The sequence below is a fragment of the Lontra canadensis genome, unplaced genomic scaffold, assembly GCF_010015895.1.
Source record: "Lontra canadensis isolate GAN:19392208 unplaced genomic scaffold, GSC_riverotter_1.0 scaffold25, whole genome shotgun sequence".
Taxonomy (NCBI): domain Eukaryota; kingdom Metazoa; phylum Chordata; class Mammalia; order Carnivora; family Mustelidae; genus Lontra; species Lontra canadensis.
Genome location: NW_022631019.1, coordinates 15,302,590 through 15,322,150, shown reverse-complemented (window position 1 = coordinate 15,322,150; position 19,561 = coordinate 15,302,590). Strand labels below are relative to the sequence as shown.

The window sequence follows — 19,561 nt, the reverse complement described above, 5'->3', positions numbered from 1 at the left end:
ATCTCTCCAAGCCTCTGTTTCTTTCTCTCTCTCTCTCTTTTTAAGATTTTATTTATTTAATAGAGTGAGAAAGAGAGCACGAGCAGAGGCAGAGGGAGAGGGAGAAGGAGATTTTCGCTGAGCAGGGAACCAGACGTGGAGCTTGATCCCAGGACCCTGAGATCATGACCTGAGCCAAAGGCAGACGCTTAACCAACTGAGACACCCAGGTGCCCCGACCCTCTGTTTCTTTATCTATAAAGGGCGCATCACCCACTTTATTTGCTGATGGGGCTGTTTCAAAGGTTAAGGAGTCTAGTGGGGCATTGGTGGCTCAGTGGTAGAATTCTCACCTGCCAGAGGTTAAGGGGGCTAATGGAGGCCAGGACCCAAGGCAACACCCCGCTGCTTATGGTGGGGGATTTGCTGGGGACTTAAAAGGAGATGGGCTGGGAGTCGTCAGGGATCCAAGTGTAGTATGACGTCAGAGCAGCCACTTACGCTCCGTTGCCTCCTTCCTTCTCCATAGACCGGGGGTGATGAGCCCTCGTCCGCCTGCCTACCTGGGAATGTTGTTTGCACAGATCAGACATGCCGGCTGGGAGATGCCTTGAAAAACACAGAACCGCGCTCAGAGATAGCAATGAACAGAAGGAAAAACAAATACCAGAAAAACATGAGGAACGATCTATTTTAAAAACTTCAAATTTTATTATGGCAAGAAAAAAAATAAGCTTTTTCTTCAAGGATTTGGGGCAGTGGGGATTTTTTCCCATGACTTCACATTTCCAAGGCAGTTGGCATTGTGATCACGGGAGATGGTGATTCCGCCGTGAGGGGTCAGTGCCTGGCACGCGGGGTGGGGGGCCGTCTTAAGCAGTAACGGGAGCTCTTCGTGGAATTATGAGCTGCGTAGGGACAGGGGAGTGGTGGTGTTTCTGGTGGCGTAACTGGATCCAGCGTGAGATGGACATAGGGATGCTGGCTTGGCTCCAGCAGGTGTGTGTAGGGATGAGACGGAGTCCGCTCATGGAGGGCCTTGAATGCCAGACCGAGGAGTTTGCATTTCTCTGAAATCCAGGGGGGAGACCCTCAGAGGGACCAGCTGTACCTTCTGTGGGCAGCCCTTGGGTTGAGAAGGAGGAGTTAGCCTGGCACAGTTCCTCTGCCCTGCCCCACTGTGTAAGAATGGTCCCATGGCCTGTTTCCCCGAGTCTTGTTTTCCTCGTGTGTGCAAAGGAGCATCTTTCCATCCCTGGGACAGGCCAGAGGACCAAGGCCCCAAATGCTCAGGGAAGCAGGAGACTGCCATCTGTGCTGGAAACCAGGAGACCCATGTTGCCCCTCTCACCTCACCCCACTAGCTGGGTGATCTCAGGCAAGTGCAGCCCACCTTTCCATCCACGGAAAGGGCAGGTGTGGTTTCTGCTTTTGTCATGCGGCTCCGGTGAGACTCATCTGGTGAGACAAAGCTATCTGTGTCTCTGTGTCTCAGCTGGGTTGTGTCTCTGGGGGGTTCGCGCCGTTTCTTGTAACTGCCTGTTCCCCCAGGCTCCCCTGGGAATTTGGGGCTGCTGAGCTTTGGCATGGACGGCAGGCAAGGACAGACTCCTGAGCGGCCGGAGAGGCTGTGACCTGCCTGAGGCCACAGGAGCGGCCCTCCCATTGCAGCCAGGCCATCATGGGAGGTGGAACGGGGACCCATGTGGGTCCAGCCCTCTGCTCTGTTCCTCGGTGCTCGGTCCCAAGTCTGTGAGGAAAAGATACCGGACCCCAGCTCAGAAGTCAGCTTTCTCCTAGGTCCCACTCCTCTAAGTGAGGGCTTTTGGGGCAGGGTGGATGCGTTGGATGGAAGGTGACCTTGGGAACTTTTCTCTTCTGCTGCTTGCATGGTCCCTGCGGAAACTGCTGGGGCAGCCCCGAGTCCTCCATTCTCAAGAGTAGGGTGTGTCGGCACGCCTGGGTGGCTCAGTTGGTTAAGCATCTGCCTTCGGCTCAGGTCATGATCCCGGCGTCCTGGGATCAAGTCCCGCATCGGGATCCTTGTTCTGTGGGGAGCCTGCTTCTCCCTCTGCCTCTGCCTGCCACTCTGTCTGCCTGTGCTCGCTCTCTCTCTCTTTCTCTGACAAATAAATAAATAAAATCTTTTAAAAAAAAAGTTTAAAAAGAGTAGGGTGTGTCACTTACCTGCAAGGGACTGCTAGGACAAGGCCCCCTGGGGGTCGGCAAGCCTTGCACCTCTTCCTGATCTCGGAGGTCCCAAGAGAGGCCATCCACCCCTGGCAGAATGTTTATGCAGCAGGCCCTGGATACCAGGGCCTGAAAGCTCTGTCTCTGTGGGCTCCAGCCTTGTCCCCTTCACCACCTGTTTCCCCCTGAGATCCTGGAGCTCTTCCCAGTGCATATGGGTGCCCTTTCAGTCCCTCCCCCAGAACCTTAAGCCCCGAGATGCAGGACTGGACAGAGCCCTTGGGACAGAGTCTTCTCCGTCCCAGTCACGAGACAGGCCCCTGGACTTCCCCGGCTGGGGAGGTATGGCCCTCTATGGTCCTCTGATGGGCAGGAGAAACCTGGGATCTGTCCCCTCCACCCCCATGCCACATCGTTGGGGCCCACCCTTAGTCAGCCAGGCTGGGAAGGAGCTGGTTAGCTCAGGGATAACATAGCAGCCGTCAGGAAGGTTCTGGCAAGGGAGAAGCAGAAGAGAGGCCGAGTGATAGAACACAGGTGGGGGGCATGAATTGTGTATTTGCAGTATGTAGACCTCTATGCTAAGCACTTTTCACAGATCTCATTTAATCCTCAGAGCAACTGTTATTAGACCCGCTGAGGCTCAGAGAGTTTAAATGACCTGCTCAGGGTCACCCGGCTGGTGTGTGGCTGGAGCTGAGATTTGAATTACGGGCTATCTGCCTCCACTTTTAACCACTCTGGACTACTGTGTGCAGAATTAGATGGGGTCAGGAGAAGGGTGTGGTAGAGAGGAAGGGGCTGAGCCCTTAGGGAGTGGCGGCAGTTCTATGCAGGGGTGGGGAGGGGGTTCACACTCTGGGGCTGTCCCCACACTTTGAGGACACAGCCCTGAACCTCCCAGGTTCTCCTCCCTCCTTTTCCCCATCCCTGTGGCCTGTCCCTGGGGCTCAGCACCCAGGCTGGGTTGAGAGAAGAGGATGAATGGGGAGATTTTTTTGCAGAGCTCCTGGGGATTTACAATCCCACAGACCCTGGCTTCTCCTGGCCTATGTCTGCATAAATTCCCAGCTTGGAAATCGAGAAATCCTCAGCATCAGAGCTGGAGAGGAGCCCGTGGGATCAGCTGGTCCAACCCCCTTGTTTTAGAGATAATAATTATTATGATTACGCCCGATGGTAGCAATTCACAAAGGGCTTTCACATTTGGGTTGCGTCTTATGCACGCCAGGGCCCTTGGGGCTGGCAGAGCTCGGGCGGTGGTTGTTATTCACCCCCCCACTTGGCAGCCAAGAAAAACTGAGGCTTAGAGAGGCCAAGAGATGAGCCCCAGAGCACACAGCTAGTTTTGGTCCTGGGCTCCACACCCAGATGTCTCCTCCCCTGGGCCCCTTGCACCATCCTGGGACCCCCGAGGCTCAGAGCCCATGGGGTGTGGCTCCAGGACTATCTCTACATTAGGAACAGCCTAGGGGACAGTGTCTAGGGGGGCTGGTTCTGTTCTGAGGTGTGTGGAAGTGGGAAAAGGAAAGGTATGAGTGATGCCTGCCTTCCTCCCTGTCACGGGAACATACTTTCCTTCTCCAAGCCGAGGGGCAGAGCTGTTTCTTAGAGGCCTCCCGCCCAATGTGCCCGGCTGCCCCAAAAAATCAGACTGAGAAAGTACCTTGGAGAGCCCTCATTATACGAAGAAGGAAACTGGGCCCGGAGGGGTAAGGCCCTGCCCATAGTCAAGCTGAGCCTGGGACCCGGGTCTCATGACTCAGTATATGGCTATGCTAGCACATGTCCAGTAACAGTACTAAAGATAATCCCTACCTACTGACCGCCTACTATATGCCAGGGCTGAGCACTTTACACTGAATCCCCAAAACAACCCTGTGAGCTGAGTAATTTTATTATCATTACCATCCCTTGTACAGATGAAGAAACTGAGGCTTCAAGAGGTTATGAAAGTGGCCCCGAGTCACAACCAGAAAGTGACAGAAGTGAGGATTCAAACACAGGTCCGTCTGACTCCAGCCCATGCCGATGTCAGCCCCCAGATGTAGTGTGATAGGAATGAAATTGATTTTAGCTTTCTTTTTGTTTAATAGCCAACCTAGCACGTCATTCATTCATTCCCTGAATATTTGCGGAGTACCGGCCATGCTGAGGGGACCAGGGGTCTGATCTGGAGTCCGAGGCTGGGAGCTGAGGGTCAGAAATGACACAGTGAGGGTGTGGGGCTCCAGGCATTCCTAAACCATGCATGATGGCTGCCTCTCCCCCCTCCTTCTGCCTCAACCCAGCCACATACCGTGCATTGTTCAGCCTCTTTGCTCTCCAGCTTGCCCGTGGGGTACGTTGTAGCTAATTTGCCCTGTGGAAACGGGGGCACACTCAGCAGGGGTTTCTGGACTTTGTACACCCTCATTGCCTGCTGACAATGGCATTAGCAGCCACCACCGTGCAAGCCTTCTGTGGGCACAAGACCCTGGGCTAAGTACACTCTGTGTGGCTCATCTCTTGTACGGAGCATCGTCCTTCTATAAACTACCAGCTAGTACATCTCCATTCTCTGGATGTGGGAACTGAGGCTTAGAGTCACACAGCTCAGGACTGGGCTGGAGCCCCACGGTCTGGCTCTCTGTCCGTGTCCTTCCCCCATGCTCACACTGCCCTGCTCCGTGTCCAGGCTCCGTGCCCAGGCTGTGTGGCTTTGGGTTTAGAAACCTGGTTCCTGGAAGGCAGGGCTTTAGCCAAACAGCAAGTATTTATTAAGCACCTACTGTGTGCCTGGGGGAAGTGCTTTGTGAGGCTACATTTTGTGAGGATGGGTAGATAGGACTTCCTCTGTGAGGGCTGGAGGGGAGGTGGTCCTGAGCACCACCCCACCCAACTCCTGAGTACAGGAGACTTTCGGGCCTCCAAGGCAGTCAGAGCTAGGGCTTTCTTCTGGCAGGAGTCCCTGAGTGGGACTCAGAGTAGAGTTAAGACCTCAGAAGGTCTTTACAGTCACTTCTACTAACCCTGGGGCAAGCCCCTCAGGGCCTCAGTTTCTTGGTCTATGAACAGTGGGTGATAATTGCTCCTAATTTACAGGGTGGTCAGGAGGACTGAACCAACAAGAGTGTTTGGTACAGGCCTCAAGAACTAGTCACTGCTCCTACTGAGCTGGGGTGCCTGCATATGTGTTGGGGGCTGAGGGCTTGAGGGGGCGTCAGAAGCTTGCTCTGCTCCGTTTGCAAGCCTCAGTTTCCCCATCAGTAATGGCTGACATATAACTCTTGCATGATCTGGGGCTTTTGTGGGGATCATAGAGGTTCCAGGACGCGTAGGTGCAGCCCTGTGATCTGCACACGGAGAGAACAGGTCCGGGGGAAGAGGGGGGCGGCTGGAACACGGTGGGCGGCGGCACAGGTGCCGCCATTGTGGCGCGCAGGTGTGCCTTTGTGGGCCAGGAGAGGCGCGGCAGTTCTCGCTCGGGAGAAGGGAGAGGGCAGTCTCTGGGGGCCACCTCCGCACAAGGGGAGGAGTGAAGAGTGCGGGGGCTGGCGAGTGCGCAGCGGAGAATACAAGACGCTTCCTCCCGGCCGCCCTCTGGGCCCCCACTTGCCCCTGGAGAGACGCCCGGGGCGCTGTCCCTGGTGCTGGAGCCCGACTAGCCCTCGCTCTGCAGTTCCTATGACGGCCAGCTGAGGGCGCCCGGGACCGCGGCGGACTCCCTAGGCCCGGTTCAGAACAGGGTTTTAAAAAACGCGTTCTTTATTTTCCTGTAATGGTATTCCTAGATAATAAGCCTACCTACACAGCTAATTTCAAAAGCCAAACAATATACTGCCCTAAGAGAAGTAAAAGCTCTCTAGGTCTGTAGATAAATATTCCGGCAGGATCACACTACAGGACCTAATGAAGTAACCAAATGCTTTCACACACACACGTGTGTGTGTGTGTGTGTGTGTGTGTGTGTACACAACAGGTCTTCTTTAGGTGGGACTCTCCTGACACAGCTCTCCTGGCACCTACCCACTGAATGACAGTGGTGATTCCTAGTAATTGCTAAAGACCATAACCACGCTCAGGTATTTCTCTAATGCCCTTTAGGGGACAGAGCCACCCCAGTTGAAACCACTGTCGTGATGGGGACCTTAGCCAGATGAAGAGGGGTTCACAGGACCCCAGACTGGCTTGGTGGGAAGGGCTGGCCCTTTAGGGAATTGTTAGGGCATCCTATCCCCTGTCTTAAAAATGGACCTGTAGAAGTCCCAATTGGGAAGGGGTTGTACTAGGCAGAACTGGGGGGCCACAACCCAAGTCTCCTCCTGGCAGGATTCAGTCAGCCTAGCTGTGCTGGGTGGGACTCTGGGCATCAAGCAGTCTCATTTCCAGGTCAGCCTCCCTGCTCTTGAAAATGCCCTTAGCAGGAGAGTAGGAGTGGGAGGCTGGCTGGATTCCAGCCTAAGGTGTGTGAAAGGGGCCTTGGCCTCCCCTCTCCTTGGGGATGCCGGAGTTGCACACCTCTGGATCCCCCTGCCCTCAAAAAGCCATCCACTCTCCAACCTCTATTTTTTCCCAATAGTCAGCTGGGCATGCTGTGTTTGTGCATGTGATGTGTGTGTACATGTGTATCTGTGTGTGTTTATTGTGTGAGCACAGTGTGATCTAAGGGTATGTGGGCTTGTGTTCACAAACACACGCATGTGTATGCAAATACAGCCATAGTCAGTAGGCGAGTGCACACTGATTTGGGGTGTGTGTGAGCGTGGTTTGAACTTTGTGTTTGAGTGTGTGTGTGTGCGCACGTGTGTGTATGGGGGGCTCTGGAACCTGGTGTTTATGTAAGCATGACAGCGTGCATTTTATTTTGATATGCTCTTCTAGGTGCGAGCTGGATGTTTCTGTGCACAGTACCAGGGCAAGTGCATGTATGACCTGGGAAGGTTCTGCCCAGGTGTGCACGCAGGTTTGCCCCAGACCGTATCTGTCTTGTTCATCCTCTATCACTGGTGCCTGCACAGTGTCAGTCACACAGTAGACACTCAGTATGTACTTGCTGAAGTATTAAAGGAAGGAAGAAAGAAGCACCTTCCTTTGTGTCTGTGTTTCCAGAAGGACTTTTTTCTCAGGGCCCTCAAGGCACATGGTCCAGAGGATGAACAGAGACACATCCTCAGTGGTGGAGGTCTGAGTGGCGGCATTCGTTCTGCTCATTCTGGCCAGGCCAGATGGTCCTGGTCTCAGATGGGGACACTCTGAGTAGGCAGAGGTCTCAGGAACCCACTGAATGCGACTGGGGTCTCAGAACCAGGACAACGGATGGCTGGGTCAGTAACCTCACTGGGAAGCTGTCTGGAGGAAGACTGTGAGCCAAGCCCCACACCCTCTTCCCTCTCTTCCCAGTTCAGGGTTTATAGCATCTTGGGATTGGGTGGGTGTGGTGTGGCTTGGCTAGAAAAACCACAGGCTAAGGATAATAATGCCATGACTCCCTGGAATTCTCTGAAGACAAGTGCGTTTTTCCATTATTATATCTTTAACCCATCAAAGTGAGAGTGGGTGTTTTAACAGGTGAGCAAACTGAAGCCCAGGGAGGAAAGCTGATGAATGCAGAGCCCACAGGAGGCTGCCTGGCTGGGCAGGACGCCCAGGACCGCCCTGTCTCCTGCCCAGGAGGTTCCAGGCAGATATCCTGAGTGGGAAACCAGAATTGACCCCACAAGCTCCATCTGGAGCCCAGGCTAGAGATCTTCCCGGGAGTCTACCCCTCCCTATTCTCTTACATTCTCAGCCCTGCTGAGGGCTGAAGAAGGGGAGTTGGAGGCAGGTGGGTGGAACTCCCAGAGTTCACCCCAGGGTGAACTTGGAAGGGGAGCTCTGCAGCCCTCCGCCGTTGCAGCCTTCCCTCCTCCCTCGCACAGTCTGGCACCTGTTGGAACAACTTGGGTACAAATCTAGGAGGCCTAGAAGAGGAAGCTTCCTCCTCAAGGGAGGGCCTGAGCTGTGGAGGGGGAAAGCTTGGCTCTGGTTTCTAGGGGAGAGGCTGGAGGGAAAGGAGGAAGGGAGCTCTGTCCCACTGCAGAGGTGGCAAGGACGTCCGGGTATCAGTTAGGGTACACCAGCTGGCACTCACCTGACACTACTGAGTGCCCAGTGGAGGCCGGATGTCTGGGGTGGGTGTTAAAAAATGTGTTTGAGGTTTCACAGCTAGGAAGTATCAGAGCCTGGTCCAGCACTGACACCCTTATGCACTGTCTGTGTGTGTGTTTCTGTCTGTCTGTCTTGGAGGCTGTGCCACTTGTCCAGGCATAGATCTGCCCCATTCTTTCCAACAGCTGCACAGTACTGTGTGGCATAAACGGACCTTAATGGACTTCTCTGGTTCCCTCTGGGTGGCCATTAGTTTGTTTTGGAACCCCTACTAATAAATCTTCGCTACCTCTACAAAAACGGTGACTTTGTGCCCATCGGACTAATGAAAAATAATGCAGCAGCAAGTGTCTTACTTAATAGACCCAAGCTCCTCAAAGACTATTCTCAGTGCTTTGTAGCTGTTAACTTGGTCAATCCTTGGCAAAACCCTTGGAGGTGGGTGTGTTATTTTTGTCAGCCCCATTCTGCAGATTAAGAAACGGAGGCACGGAAAGATTAAGTGACTTGCCCAAGGTCACGCAGCTCACAAGTGGGCGGGCTGAGATTTGAACCCTGGGGGAGTTGAAGGATGAAGGTATAAGCTCCTGCCTCCCTGTCCCTTTGTCGCTGGCCATCCATCTTCAGGCTTACGTGCTGTGACGCGGCAGGGGGCACATTCTTGGAAGTGGTCTTGCAGGTTAAGAAAGTACACTTATTTTTTTTAAGATTTAATTAATTTGTGACTGAGAGAGATACCAAGAGAGGGAACACAACCATGGAGGAGCTGGAGAGGGAGAAGCAGGCTCCCTGCTAAGCATGGAGTCCAATATGGGGTTCGATCCCAGCACCCTGGGATCATGACCCGAGCCAAAGGCAGATGCTTAACAATTGAGCCACCCAAGTGCCCCAAGAAAGTACATTTAAATTCTGCTGTTGCTTGAGGGACCAGAAGCTGGCCAGGGAGTGTCCTGTGCATCCCTGGCTGAGGGAACGTGACCCCCACCCTCACGCCACCCCCCAGCCAGTGAAGCAGCTGCAGCTGGTCAGAACCCAAGAGGCTGGAGCCCACACTGGGTTCTTTGTCTTCGGTGGGAATCCTGCAGCCCACACAGCCCCTCTTAAGGACCCACTGTCCCAGCACCAGCAGGGCCTCCCCGGGGCCAGGCCCGGCTGGGAAACTTGGCACATTGGAGACTACTTGGCTTTGGTGCCAAGTGGACATGCAGAGTCCACTCAGGAGTCATTCCCGCTGAAAAGACAGACTGACGAGGCTGACGGCCATGTCCAAGGGGGTGCAGCAGCCTGGAGAGGTCTGGGGCCTTGGGTCCCAGTCCTGGCACTGTGTAGACCCCACCAGCTCCTGGTCTCCCATTTCCCCCCCCAATCTCTGGGCACCCATGTGCTGCTCTCACTTAGGAAGGGAACACTTCCCCTTCCTCAGGCCAGCCTGCCGGCGCCTAGGCCTTGCCCCTTGGGGGGCTTCCTGGATTGCCCTGTGAGGAGTGGACTTCCTCCACTGGCCTGGCCGGGTCCTCCACCCAGGCATCTGAGGCCCTGCTCAAAGCAGAAAGGCAGGAGCGCCTGCCAAGAGGGAGCCAGACGACCTTCTAAACACCAAACCGAGGGGATAGTTCTAGGCCCAAGGCAATCTCGCCAGCCCTGCCCGGCCTTCAAACAAGGGGCGCTCTTGACGGCTCCTTAACCCATCAGAGTATGTGGAGAGAAGGGGTCCGGGGTAGGGAGGGGAGGGAAGTGGTGGGGAGGAGAGGAGGGGAGGGGAGGGGCGGGGAGGGGAGCTGGGGGCCGACCCTCCAAGAGAGAAGCAATTGCTATGAACCAAGGTCAGTTTCTTTGTGTCTGAAATGGGGAGACCTGCACACCACGTCCCCCTGCCCACGTGAGACAAACTGTGAAGGTCGGTACCCAGACCAGTCATTTCCCAGGGGAAGCTGGGGCTGATAGCCCTGGCCCAGGGCCCAGGTGGAACAGGTCCTGAAAGGCTTCTGAAGAATTCCTGCCAGCCTGTCGCCCTGCCCTCTTGTTGTACCCTTGGTCGTTCTCCCCTCCCCCTACCTCTGTTCTCCCTGCACTCCCTTAGTCAGAAAACCCCACAGAAAACCTCAAGGCTCTGAGGGCTGCCCTGAGGTAATCCCTTCTTCTTTGGGGGCCAGAGGGGGCTTTCTGGAAGGGGTGGGCGAGTCTAGGGGGCCGGACCAATGAATGTCCTGTGTCTGAGGACCCATCTTCAGTTGGGGCCAGGAGCGACAGCTCCCTGCAGGGTGGGGCGCTGGGCAGAGAGCTCTGAGCGAGCAGCGTGCAGAGGAGGCGGTCCCCGTGTTTGCTGAGTGAATGAGCGACCTGCTCTGGGACTCAGAGCCCAGATCCTGCGCAGAAGGTTGCGGAGGGCTGGAACCTAGTGGGGCATCTTCATCCCCTTTGCTCCTCCTCCTCACCAGCCAGTGGGGGGGGGGCACCTAGGAGAGAGGGATGAGAGTGGGCAGTAGAAGGGCACTCTAGAGACTGTGCCCCTTCCTTCACCATTTGCCCGAAAAGCAGAGCTTTTGACTTACAGCGCGAGATTCACGCAGCAGCCATTTATCGAGTGCCTACTGTGTATCTGGCCTGGGCTGAGCACTCTGCAAGAATGAATGAACAACTTCCAGCACCACAGGGGCGTGTGTGTGTGTGTGTGTGTGTGTGTGTGTGTGTGTTGGCGGGAGGGGGGGGGCGGAGTTCCATTTTGCAAATGAGAATGTTGAGGCACAGGGAGGGCAAGGACTTGCCCACAGTGCAGACCATTTTGACCCTGGTTTCCAAGTTCTTGACTCCGCCCGCTGCGAGTTTCCCCCTCCTCGTGGCTCCGGGCGGGAGTGGGAAGGGGGTGGGGGGTGGGGGAGATCCGCCGGCACCGCCCAACGGCTCGGGGGAGGGGGAAGTGGCACTGGGTGTAGTCTGCAGAAGAGGGTCTGTAGCCCCGTGCGCCCCTGGTCGGGGGTGGAGGATAGCTGTTGGCCAGCACCCGGTGTGCCCCGCATCCCCCCTGCCCCTCTCCGAGGTCCCGGCTCGGAAAGTCCCGCGAAGCCCCCGCCCCCGGCCCGCGGGCGGCGCGAACAAGCGGCCCTTTCTGCGCGCGGCGGCCCCGGCAGCTGGCCCGCGGCCCGCGGGGGCGCGGACAATCCCGGGGCTTGTGGCCGGGGCGGGGCGGCCCGAGTTGCCAAGGTGACCCGGGCGCGGGGAAGGCTGCCCCGGCGCGGCGCGGGCGGCGGGGCTGCCGGGCGGCGGCGGCACCATGAGCGGCCGGAAGCGCAGCTTCACCTTCGGGGCCTACGGCGGGTAGGTGCGCCGGGCGGGGGCGCCTGTGTGCGCGCGGAGGCCCCCGGGGTGGGCGGGCCGGGGGCGGGGGGCGCCGCACTTGGGAGTCTGGGTTTGCGTGTGAGGGGAGCGCTTCGGGGGTGAGTCCGCGTGTGCGCGCCTGTGGGTCCCGGCCGGCTGCCCGCGGACAGCCGTGGGCGCGCGAGGGCTCGGTGGGCTGCTCCGTGCGTGACAGCGCCTCTGCACAGGGCTGGGGTGCGGAGCCGGTGGGTGCGCGCCCCAGGGTCGGGGCGCGGCCCTGCAGGAGCCTCTACTTGGCCTTTGAAGTTGCTGGGCCCCTTCAGTGAGGCTTCGGAAGGAGAGAACCTAGAAGCCATCAGCAGGCCCATGCTTACGTTTCCCTGCCCGGCCCCCAACTCCGCGGCACCTGAGCTGCCCCCTTTCTGGGGCCACCTGGCTCTCAGAAACCTCCTCCTCCCGGGGCTGCTGGCTGCCGGGGCTCGGAGACCTAGGGCCCTGGAGGCAGAGTGGTGACTGGTCCCTCTTGGGGTCACCGTCCCTCCTGACCCCAAGTGTCCACCTCCGAGGAGTGCAGAGTAGGGCTGGGGAGATTCTTGCCTTAGGCAGAGACTTGGTAAATTGGAAGGAAGACCAGGTGCAGAGACTGGGGCCGGAGCCCCTTCCCTGGCCAGGCAGTTGGATGACCTCCCACCAGGCCCTGCCTCCTTGTCGGGGAGACACACACAGGACCCTCCTTGGGGAGCAGAGCAGTTGGAGCTCACAGGTGTAATGCTGCGGGGGCAGGGCAGGTGCTCTGGGAGCTGTGGGGGTGGTGTCCGAGTCGGCAGCCCTCACTAAATGCCCAGCCTCACCAGGGACCCTGGCAGAGGGGTTGTGGGGGTGGTGGGAGACAGGATTCCCTCCTCATCTGGGGCCCTGCTAGCCTCCAGGCGATGAAAAGAGGCTGGGGAAGTCCCAGGACTCCTGGGCACTGACATGGAGAGGCAGGCCAGGAAGTGTGGCTGGGGTCCGTGGTGGGAGCTGGGACAAGCCCTGACCTCTCAGGCCTCCCTCTCCTTGTCTGCAGAGTCCACATGAGCTGACCCCTAGGAAGACCCCAGCCCTGCCTCACCCTCTGGCAGAGTCTGGTTTGGTCCCCCTTCCCCATTCTCCTCTGGCCTCTGGGCAGGAGGCAAGAGTTGTTTGTTGTCCCAACAGCTGCCCAGTCTCTTGGCCCCCAGCTGGGCAGGAGGGTGGAACTCACCCCAGCCCTCCCCAACCTCAAGGTGCCCTCAGAGGGCAACATCCACACCCTCTTTGTGACGTCTCGGACTTGGAGGGATTTGGGGAAAACAAAGTCTGCGGGTAGCCCCTGAGCACTGGGGCTCCTGTTCTTCCTCTGGCTGTGCGATGAGGCTGGGTAGGGAGTCTGTGTGTGCTGGGGGTGAGGTGGGAGAGGAGGGTAGATACGAGTGAGCTCTAGCTCTGGGATGGAGGCAGGCCGCCAAGAAAGCGGAGGGATGGTTCTTCCTGCCCCCCATAAACCATAAACACCCACATCCTTCAATCCTGCCTGGAATTCCAATCTTGTCCCACTCCACCTGTTCCCAAAACCCCGTCTCGGCCACCAGCCCCTAGTCTGGTCCTGGGCCCCTGCTTCCCTACCCCTGTGCCCCCAATCCCGCCGTTTCCCTTTACTTTTCCACCCCACACCTTCCCATGTCCCTAACAGGACACTGCAGAGACCTAACCAGGTCTCTGCAGCCTTTGGGGGATTGTGACAGTGCATCGGCACCCAAGAAACAATATCTCCTCCAGGCCCCACAGGCAGGGTGCTGGGTGAGTTGGGGTTGGCCTGATGTGCTAGGCAGGGCTGGGTGAGAAGGGGCTGCCCCCTCATCTGCTGCCCCTCTTGCTGTGTTTCAGAGTGGACAAATCCTTCACCCCTCGCCGAAGTGTGTGGTGAGTACTGGGACCTCTCAGGAGGGGTTGGGCTGCTTGGCTGAATCTTGGGAACGCTCCAAAACCAGTCCCCCCACCCTACAATGACACACCAGACCCCACCAGCCCTGCGGCCACCCTCTCCAGGTGATGCAGGGGGCAGACCTTACCAGTTCTTCCCCCAGCTGGTTTGCCCTCCAGTTCTCTCTTGATCTCCAACTCGGAGTCATGAAAATCAGGTTAAATCTTAGTTCTGCCTAGCACCTGTGTGACCTCAGTGATTCACTAACCTCTCTGATCTTCCGTGTTCTCATCTGTGAAATGGGGATTAAAATGGCCATTTAACAGAGTGTAAAATTGTAAAACAAACAAACAAAACACCTAAAAAACAAAAATAAGGCCTGACATACTGTAGGCCCTCACTGAAAGTACTTTCTTCCCTCTCTTCCTACCTCATGGCCTCTTGGGGGCTGAGAGTGCCCTTGACCCCAAATCCTCTAGTTCCGTCCCATACATAGCCTTCACAACCCCCTCCTGCAGCCTGTTGCCCCAGTCTGAGGCTGCCCTCTCTTTGGAGGAAGAGGGGGCAGCTGTGTCTGCAGCTTCCCCAACAGCGAGAGCAGTGGGTGGAGGTGCGGCCTCGCCTCGGGATCCACAGCACCCCCGAAGCCCAGCAGGCAGGTGCTTCCCAGCTTCCCCAGCCCCAACAGCACATGGGCCCAGCTGGCTGCTCCCGTTACCACTTCAACTCCAGCGGGAGAGCTCTCGCTTCCTGCCCCTGCTGGGGGCTTCCCAGGGTCCCCAGGCCCTGCAGTGTGCCCCCCCCCACAGCTACTAGACCACTCCTGTCTGGCACCATTGTCCCACCTGCTGCTGAGTCCCCCCAGGAAGCCACACTGGGGTGGGAGGCACCCAGGTGCCCAGGCTGAGGTCCAGGACCTGCCCTTTTATCTTCCTTTGATGCTCTCTGTGCAGCCTAGGACCAGTCACTCCCCCTCTCTGGGCTTTATCTCCCACTGCTGTGCCCAGTTGATTTGAGCCTCCAGTAGTGCAGGATCATATGCTAAGCCCAGGGCAGGGACAGGGTGAGGGGAGATAGAGGTGAAGTGAGGAAGACGCCATCCTTTTCTTCAAGGACTTCATTAATAGTGTTTTAGCAACAGCCACTTGTCAAGGACCTGCTGTGTACCCGGGTACTGTTAGGTGCGTGAACTGTATCATCTCACATAGTCTTTACCACATCCCGGAGTTAGGAACTGTTATCTCTAATTACAGATGAGAACAGTGATGCACAGAGTGGAGGAAGTGACTTGTCCAAGGTCACACAGCTATTCGGGGGCAGAGCTGGGATTTGAATCTTAATCTTCAGACCCTGCAGAGCCCAGAGTCTCATGCATTCTGTGACAGGGCCTCCAGACCACACGGTGGGTCTAAGCCCTTGAGAGAGGTCTTGAAGATGGAGAGGAGACTCAGAACTCCTCTAGGGAGCCCTGAACAAAGCATCAGAGGTGAGGGCCCAGGACTGATGGTAAGTGACTAGCTGTGTGACTTTGGGCAAACCTCTTCCCCTCTCTGGGCCACAGTTGACAAACTTCTGAAATAGGATTTTGGAATCATGAGGATTTGGGCAGTCCCGGAAGTGCCTTGCCCCACACCCTCCTCCCTGGAGATGCTGTCCAAGGTGCTAACGTCTAAGGCCCTCCCTTCTAAGCGGATTGCTTAGCTTCCAGCCTGTGCCTGGCATATAGTTACTGCTCTGTAAATAGGGGTCATTTTGATGATGAATTATGACTTTCTGGCTAGTCTGGGACTCACTTCTCTTGTGATCTGCATTTCTGATCAGTGGGAACATAGCCCCTGAGAGCACCATCTCCGTACCTTTGCTCACATTTTCCCATCCCCTTGACATGTCCTCTCCTCCCATTCCCACAAGCCCTCACCACACCTGCAGCCCTCCAGCCCACCTTTATCACTGTGCGTTGAGTGTTTTCTTTCCAGATCCCCACGTTTTTTCTCTCCTTAGAGTACCTCCCTCTGCTTATCATGCCTGTAGAGCCCACATGCATGCTCATTTCTGGAGTAACGGAAAGAGGTGGCCTTCAGAGTCTTGACAGGTGTGGACTGGAATCTGCCTCTGCCGCATGTTCATGGTATGACTTTGGGCAGGTCGCTTCCCCTCTCTGAGCCCCACTTGCTGCTCAGTTAAGTGTGGAATTGGATCGCTCAGTGAGTTGAATGTGTCGGTCTAATGCTGTGGTACAAGGCAGGCTCTGAGGTCCTTGAAAGCAGGGGTTCCTTGAGTTATTTTTGACTTGGGCCCATTTTCTAGCATGAGTCACCAAAAAGCTGGGCTCTCTTCTTCTCATGTCTCTTTCCTCCACACAGTCTTACACAGCTGCCCAAACCCAGGAAATTCTTAATAGATGTCAGTGGAGTTGAATTAAATGTGTCCAGTGCGGAACACTTGAAACTTTGTCAAGTAGGCTGGGAGAACTTCCTGGAAGAGATGTGGCTTCCTCCACCCCCTTTAAAAAAAGGATGAAGAAGTTGGGGCTTAGCTCAGGGAGCAGCGAGGCCTGATATAGGCCAGATGTGATCATGGCTGGATTCCCCTACCCCCTGCTCCTCACCAGCAGGTTATCTGCAGTGGAGAAGCTCAGAACAGGTGTGAAGAAAGGATGAGGCCCAGCATGAAGATTAGGAGCCAGTGGGATAGGGGGTAACTGTGGTTCTGTGACCTAACGGGGATTGGAGATTGAAGGTGGATTAAGATGGTGGGGCGAGGAAAGAGGCGGAGAGGTGTCAGGGTTGGGAGATGGCTAAGTAGAGTTGTGCAAGGGAAGGGTTCTGGAAGAGGACCTTAAGGCTAGGAGTTGGGGGGGCAGGCAGGACCCAAGCAAGAACTACCTGCCAACAACATGTCAGACACTGTCTCAGGTGGTCTCGGTTGTGATGACAGTATTGCAGATTGGCCTTAGTTTCCCCATTTTGGAGGCCAAAACCAAGACTGAGAACTAGTGAGGGCTGGGTTTGAATCCAGCCTTTTCTCCTGCCCAGGGAGGGGCCTTGGCCAGATGAGGAAGCCAAAGAAATGAGGGACGTTCTGATTATGAGGTGAGGGAGGAGAGGAGAATGCAATGACCCTGAGCACCCCCAGAGCAGGGGTCACTGCCCAGCCTCATGTGTCCCCCCGGGAAGGGCCATCTGGTCGCCTGGATATCTCCTGTTGGCAGTGATGGTACCGGTTGCTCCCACATATGACGCTTTTCCTGGGTCTCGGACCCTGGGCCAAGCACTTCAGCTTAATTATCTCATTCCCTCCTTGTGCCAGCTTTACGCAGCAGAGACTGTGAGAGACGATTCCCATCATTTCCCCATTTTACAGATGAGGAACCTGAGGCTCAGGGAGGGGCTGGAGCCAGCCCAGGCACACAGCGAGTGATGAACCCAGACCGGCAGTGAGGTCAGCCTGGCCCCGTAGCTACAGCCCTTGCTCTCTTGGATGCTATATGTGCTGAGTGTGAGGTCGGGGTGGGTGGTCCCTGTCCTCAGGTGGCTCCTCTCTGTAAACTCTGAGCTGGAAGCCTGGGGGCCCTGTGTGCTGCTGCAGGAAGCATGAGGCCGGCCTCATTAGTGGCTCTGAAATGCCAGGCAGGCACAGCCCGCCGGGCCTCCTCATCTATTATGCATCTGGTGGGCAGGCCCCCGGCGGGCAGCTGGCAGAGCACACGGGGAGCCAGCAGCTGCTTCCTGAGCCCACACCTGCCACCATACCTCTGGGCAGGGATTCCCTCAAGGCATGCCAAGACATCTCCTGCCTCATCCCCCCTGGCCCAACTTGGGTAAGGGAGTACCACTGGGGACAGAGGCGTGGATGCTGATGACCCTCTTGTTAGCCTGTCCAGCCCAGCAGCCACTTCTGAATGAGGCTGGGACCTCGACTGCGCTGGGGGTCACTTGGGGCTAGGGTGGGCAGGGGCAGGCTGCAACAGGGTCTTCCGGGCCCAGGCTCCTGGCTGCACAGAACCTCAGAGCGATGAAGTTGTGGTCATTTATTCATTCAGCCACAAAAAAACTAGCAAGTGACTTCTGTATGCCAGGCACATTTCTAGGGACAGCAGGAAATGAGACAGGCCCAGTCCTGGTCTTCAGAGAGCTTGGTGCGGCCAGAAAGTCACCTCTTGGAGCCTCAATTTCCTTGTCCATAAAACGGGGACTAGAGGAGACAGTCTATAAATAGGTAAGAAATGAACCATGATGGTTGTGCTGAATTTTAAGGAATATATATATATATATATATATATATATATATATATATATATAGTTAAAGATTTTATTTTATTTATTTGACAGAGAGATAGCAAGAGAGGGAACACAAGCAGAGACAGACGGAGAGGGAGAAGCAGGCTTCCCTTTGAGCAGGGAGCCTGATGTGGGGTTGGATCCCAGGTCCCTGGGATCATGACCTGAGCTGAAGACAGATGCTTGATGACTGAGTCACCCAAGTGCCCCTAAGGATTTTATATTTAGCAACCTCCACAGCCAGCATGGGGCTTGAACCCATAGCCCTGAGATCAAGAGTCGCATGTCCACCGACTGAGCCAGCCAGGTGTCCCCAGCTGTGCTGAATTTTATTTTATTTTTATTTTTTTTAAGATTTTATTTGTTTATTTGACAGAGAGAGATCACAAGTAGGCAGAGAGGCAGGCAGAGAGAAAGAGGGGGAAGCAGGTTCCCTGCCCGATGTGGGACTCGATCCCAGGACCCCTAGACCACGACCCAGGCCGAAGGCAGAGGCCCAACCCACTGAGCCACCCAGGTGCTCTGTGCTGAATTTTAAAGCAAGGGTTCATGCTACCAAGAGCTGATCCTTAGCTAAATCTTACTGCGTGCCGGGCTGTGTTCCAAAACACTTTTCATGGATTGATGGATTTAATCTTCACAACGGGCCCATGAGGGAGCTACTGTTATTACCCCCCGTTTAGGGCCGAGGAAACTGAAGCAGCAGGGGGGTCAAGCAGCGTGTTGAAGGTCTCTTGGCAAAAACTGAGATTTGCACCTAAGCAACCGGGCTCTGGTTTGCATATCACCCTGGGATGTACGGCTGAAGGATGATCCAGGGAGTCGTGGAGGGCGTTCCTGGGGGGGTAGCATTTGAACCCAAAACTGAAGAATAAGAGGAGCTGGATGTGGGAGGAGTTAGCCGGAGGAAGGAGGCATTCTTGACAGAAGCAACAGCAGGCACAAAGGCCCTGAGGCAGGAACAAGCTTCGGCTGTCTTGGAAACAGGGAGGAAGCCAGTATGGCTGGAGGGATGAGAGAAAATGAGGTCAGGGGTGGCTTGGAAGAGTGAGGAGGAGGGAGATCAAGCAGGGTCTGCTGGGAGTTTGCGTATAATGTCAGTGACTGACAGGCAGAACGATTGAGTCTTAGACTCCCGGCTTTGTAAAATCTTAGAATCAGAGAATTTGGGCCTTCTGGAATCTTTGGAAATGAAAGAGACCTTTGAGATACCCTCCTGTGACCTCCCACCTAGCAAGAAGGCCTTACTTTGTTTGGTTCATGACCCTTTTGAGTATCGGAATGAGGCTTTGGGGGTCTCCTGAGAAAAATTCACTTTCATTTTTTTTTTAAAGATTTTATTTATTTATTTGACAGAGAGAGATCACAAAGCAGGCAGAGAGGCAGGCAGAGAGAGAGGAGGAAGCAGGCTCCCTGCTGAGCAGAGAGCCCGATGCGGGGCTCGATCCCAGGACCCTGGGATCATGACCCGAGGCGAAGGCAGCGGCTTAACCCACTGAGCCACCCAGGCACCCCTCACTTTCATTTTCAAGACCTCCTGAAGCCCACCATCCCTCCTTAAGACCATCATGACCTCCAAGCAGCTCCTTGACTAGCTCTTCCTTGCTCACTCCGAGTGACAGGAGGCTCACTCTACTCGAAGTAATCCATTCCATATTTGGATATCAAAAATTCTTCCATGGGGCGCCTGGGTTGCTCAGTTGGTTAAGCGACTGCCTTCGGCTCA

General features: G+C 55.8%; 1 protein-coding gene across 10 annotated transcripts in view; it reads left to right on the top strand.

Moving 5' to 3' along the window:
- Window positions 1-19,561, top strand: part of RAP1GAP (RAP1 GTPase activating protein) — a 65,667-nt gene that overhangs the window by 4,125 nt on the left and 41,981 nt on the right. For 3 of the 10 annotated variants that reach the window (XR_004383345.1, XR_004383341.1, XM_032863673.1), the window contains exons 1-2: window positions 11,546-11,613; window positions 13,519-13,554. The exons of 1 other annotated variant lie outside the window; for it this stretch is intronic. Coding sequence is in view for 3 of the 9 variants with exons in the window: in XM_032863673.1 (XP_032719564.1) it covers window positions 11,570-11,613; window positions 13,519-13,554 (80 nt within the window). In the remaining 6 variants the exon portion in view is untranslated. Of the gene's footprint in view, window positions 1-11,544; window positions 11,614-13,518; window positions 13,555-19,561 lie in introns of those variants that run through there. 6 more of the 10 variants (XM_032863675.1, XM_032863674.1, XR_004383346.1 and 3 more) reach the window with 4 other exon arrangements.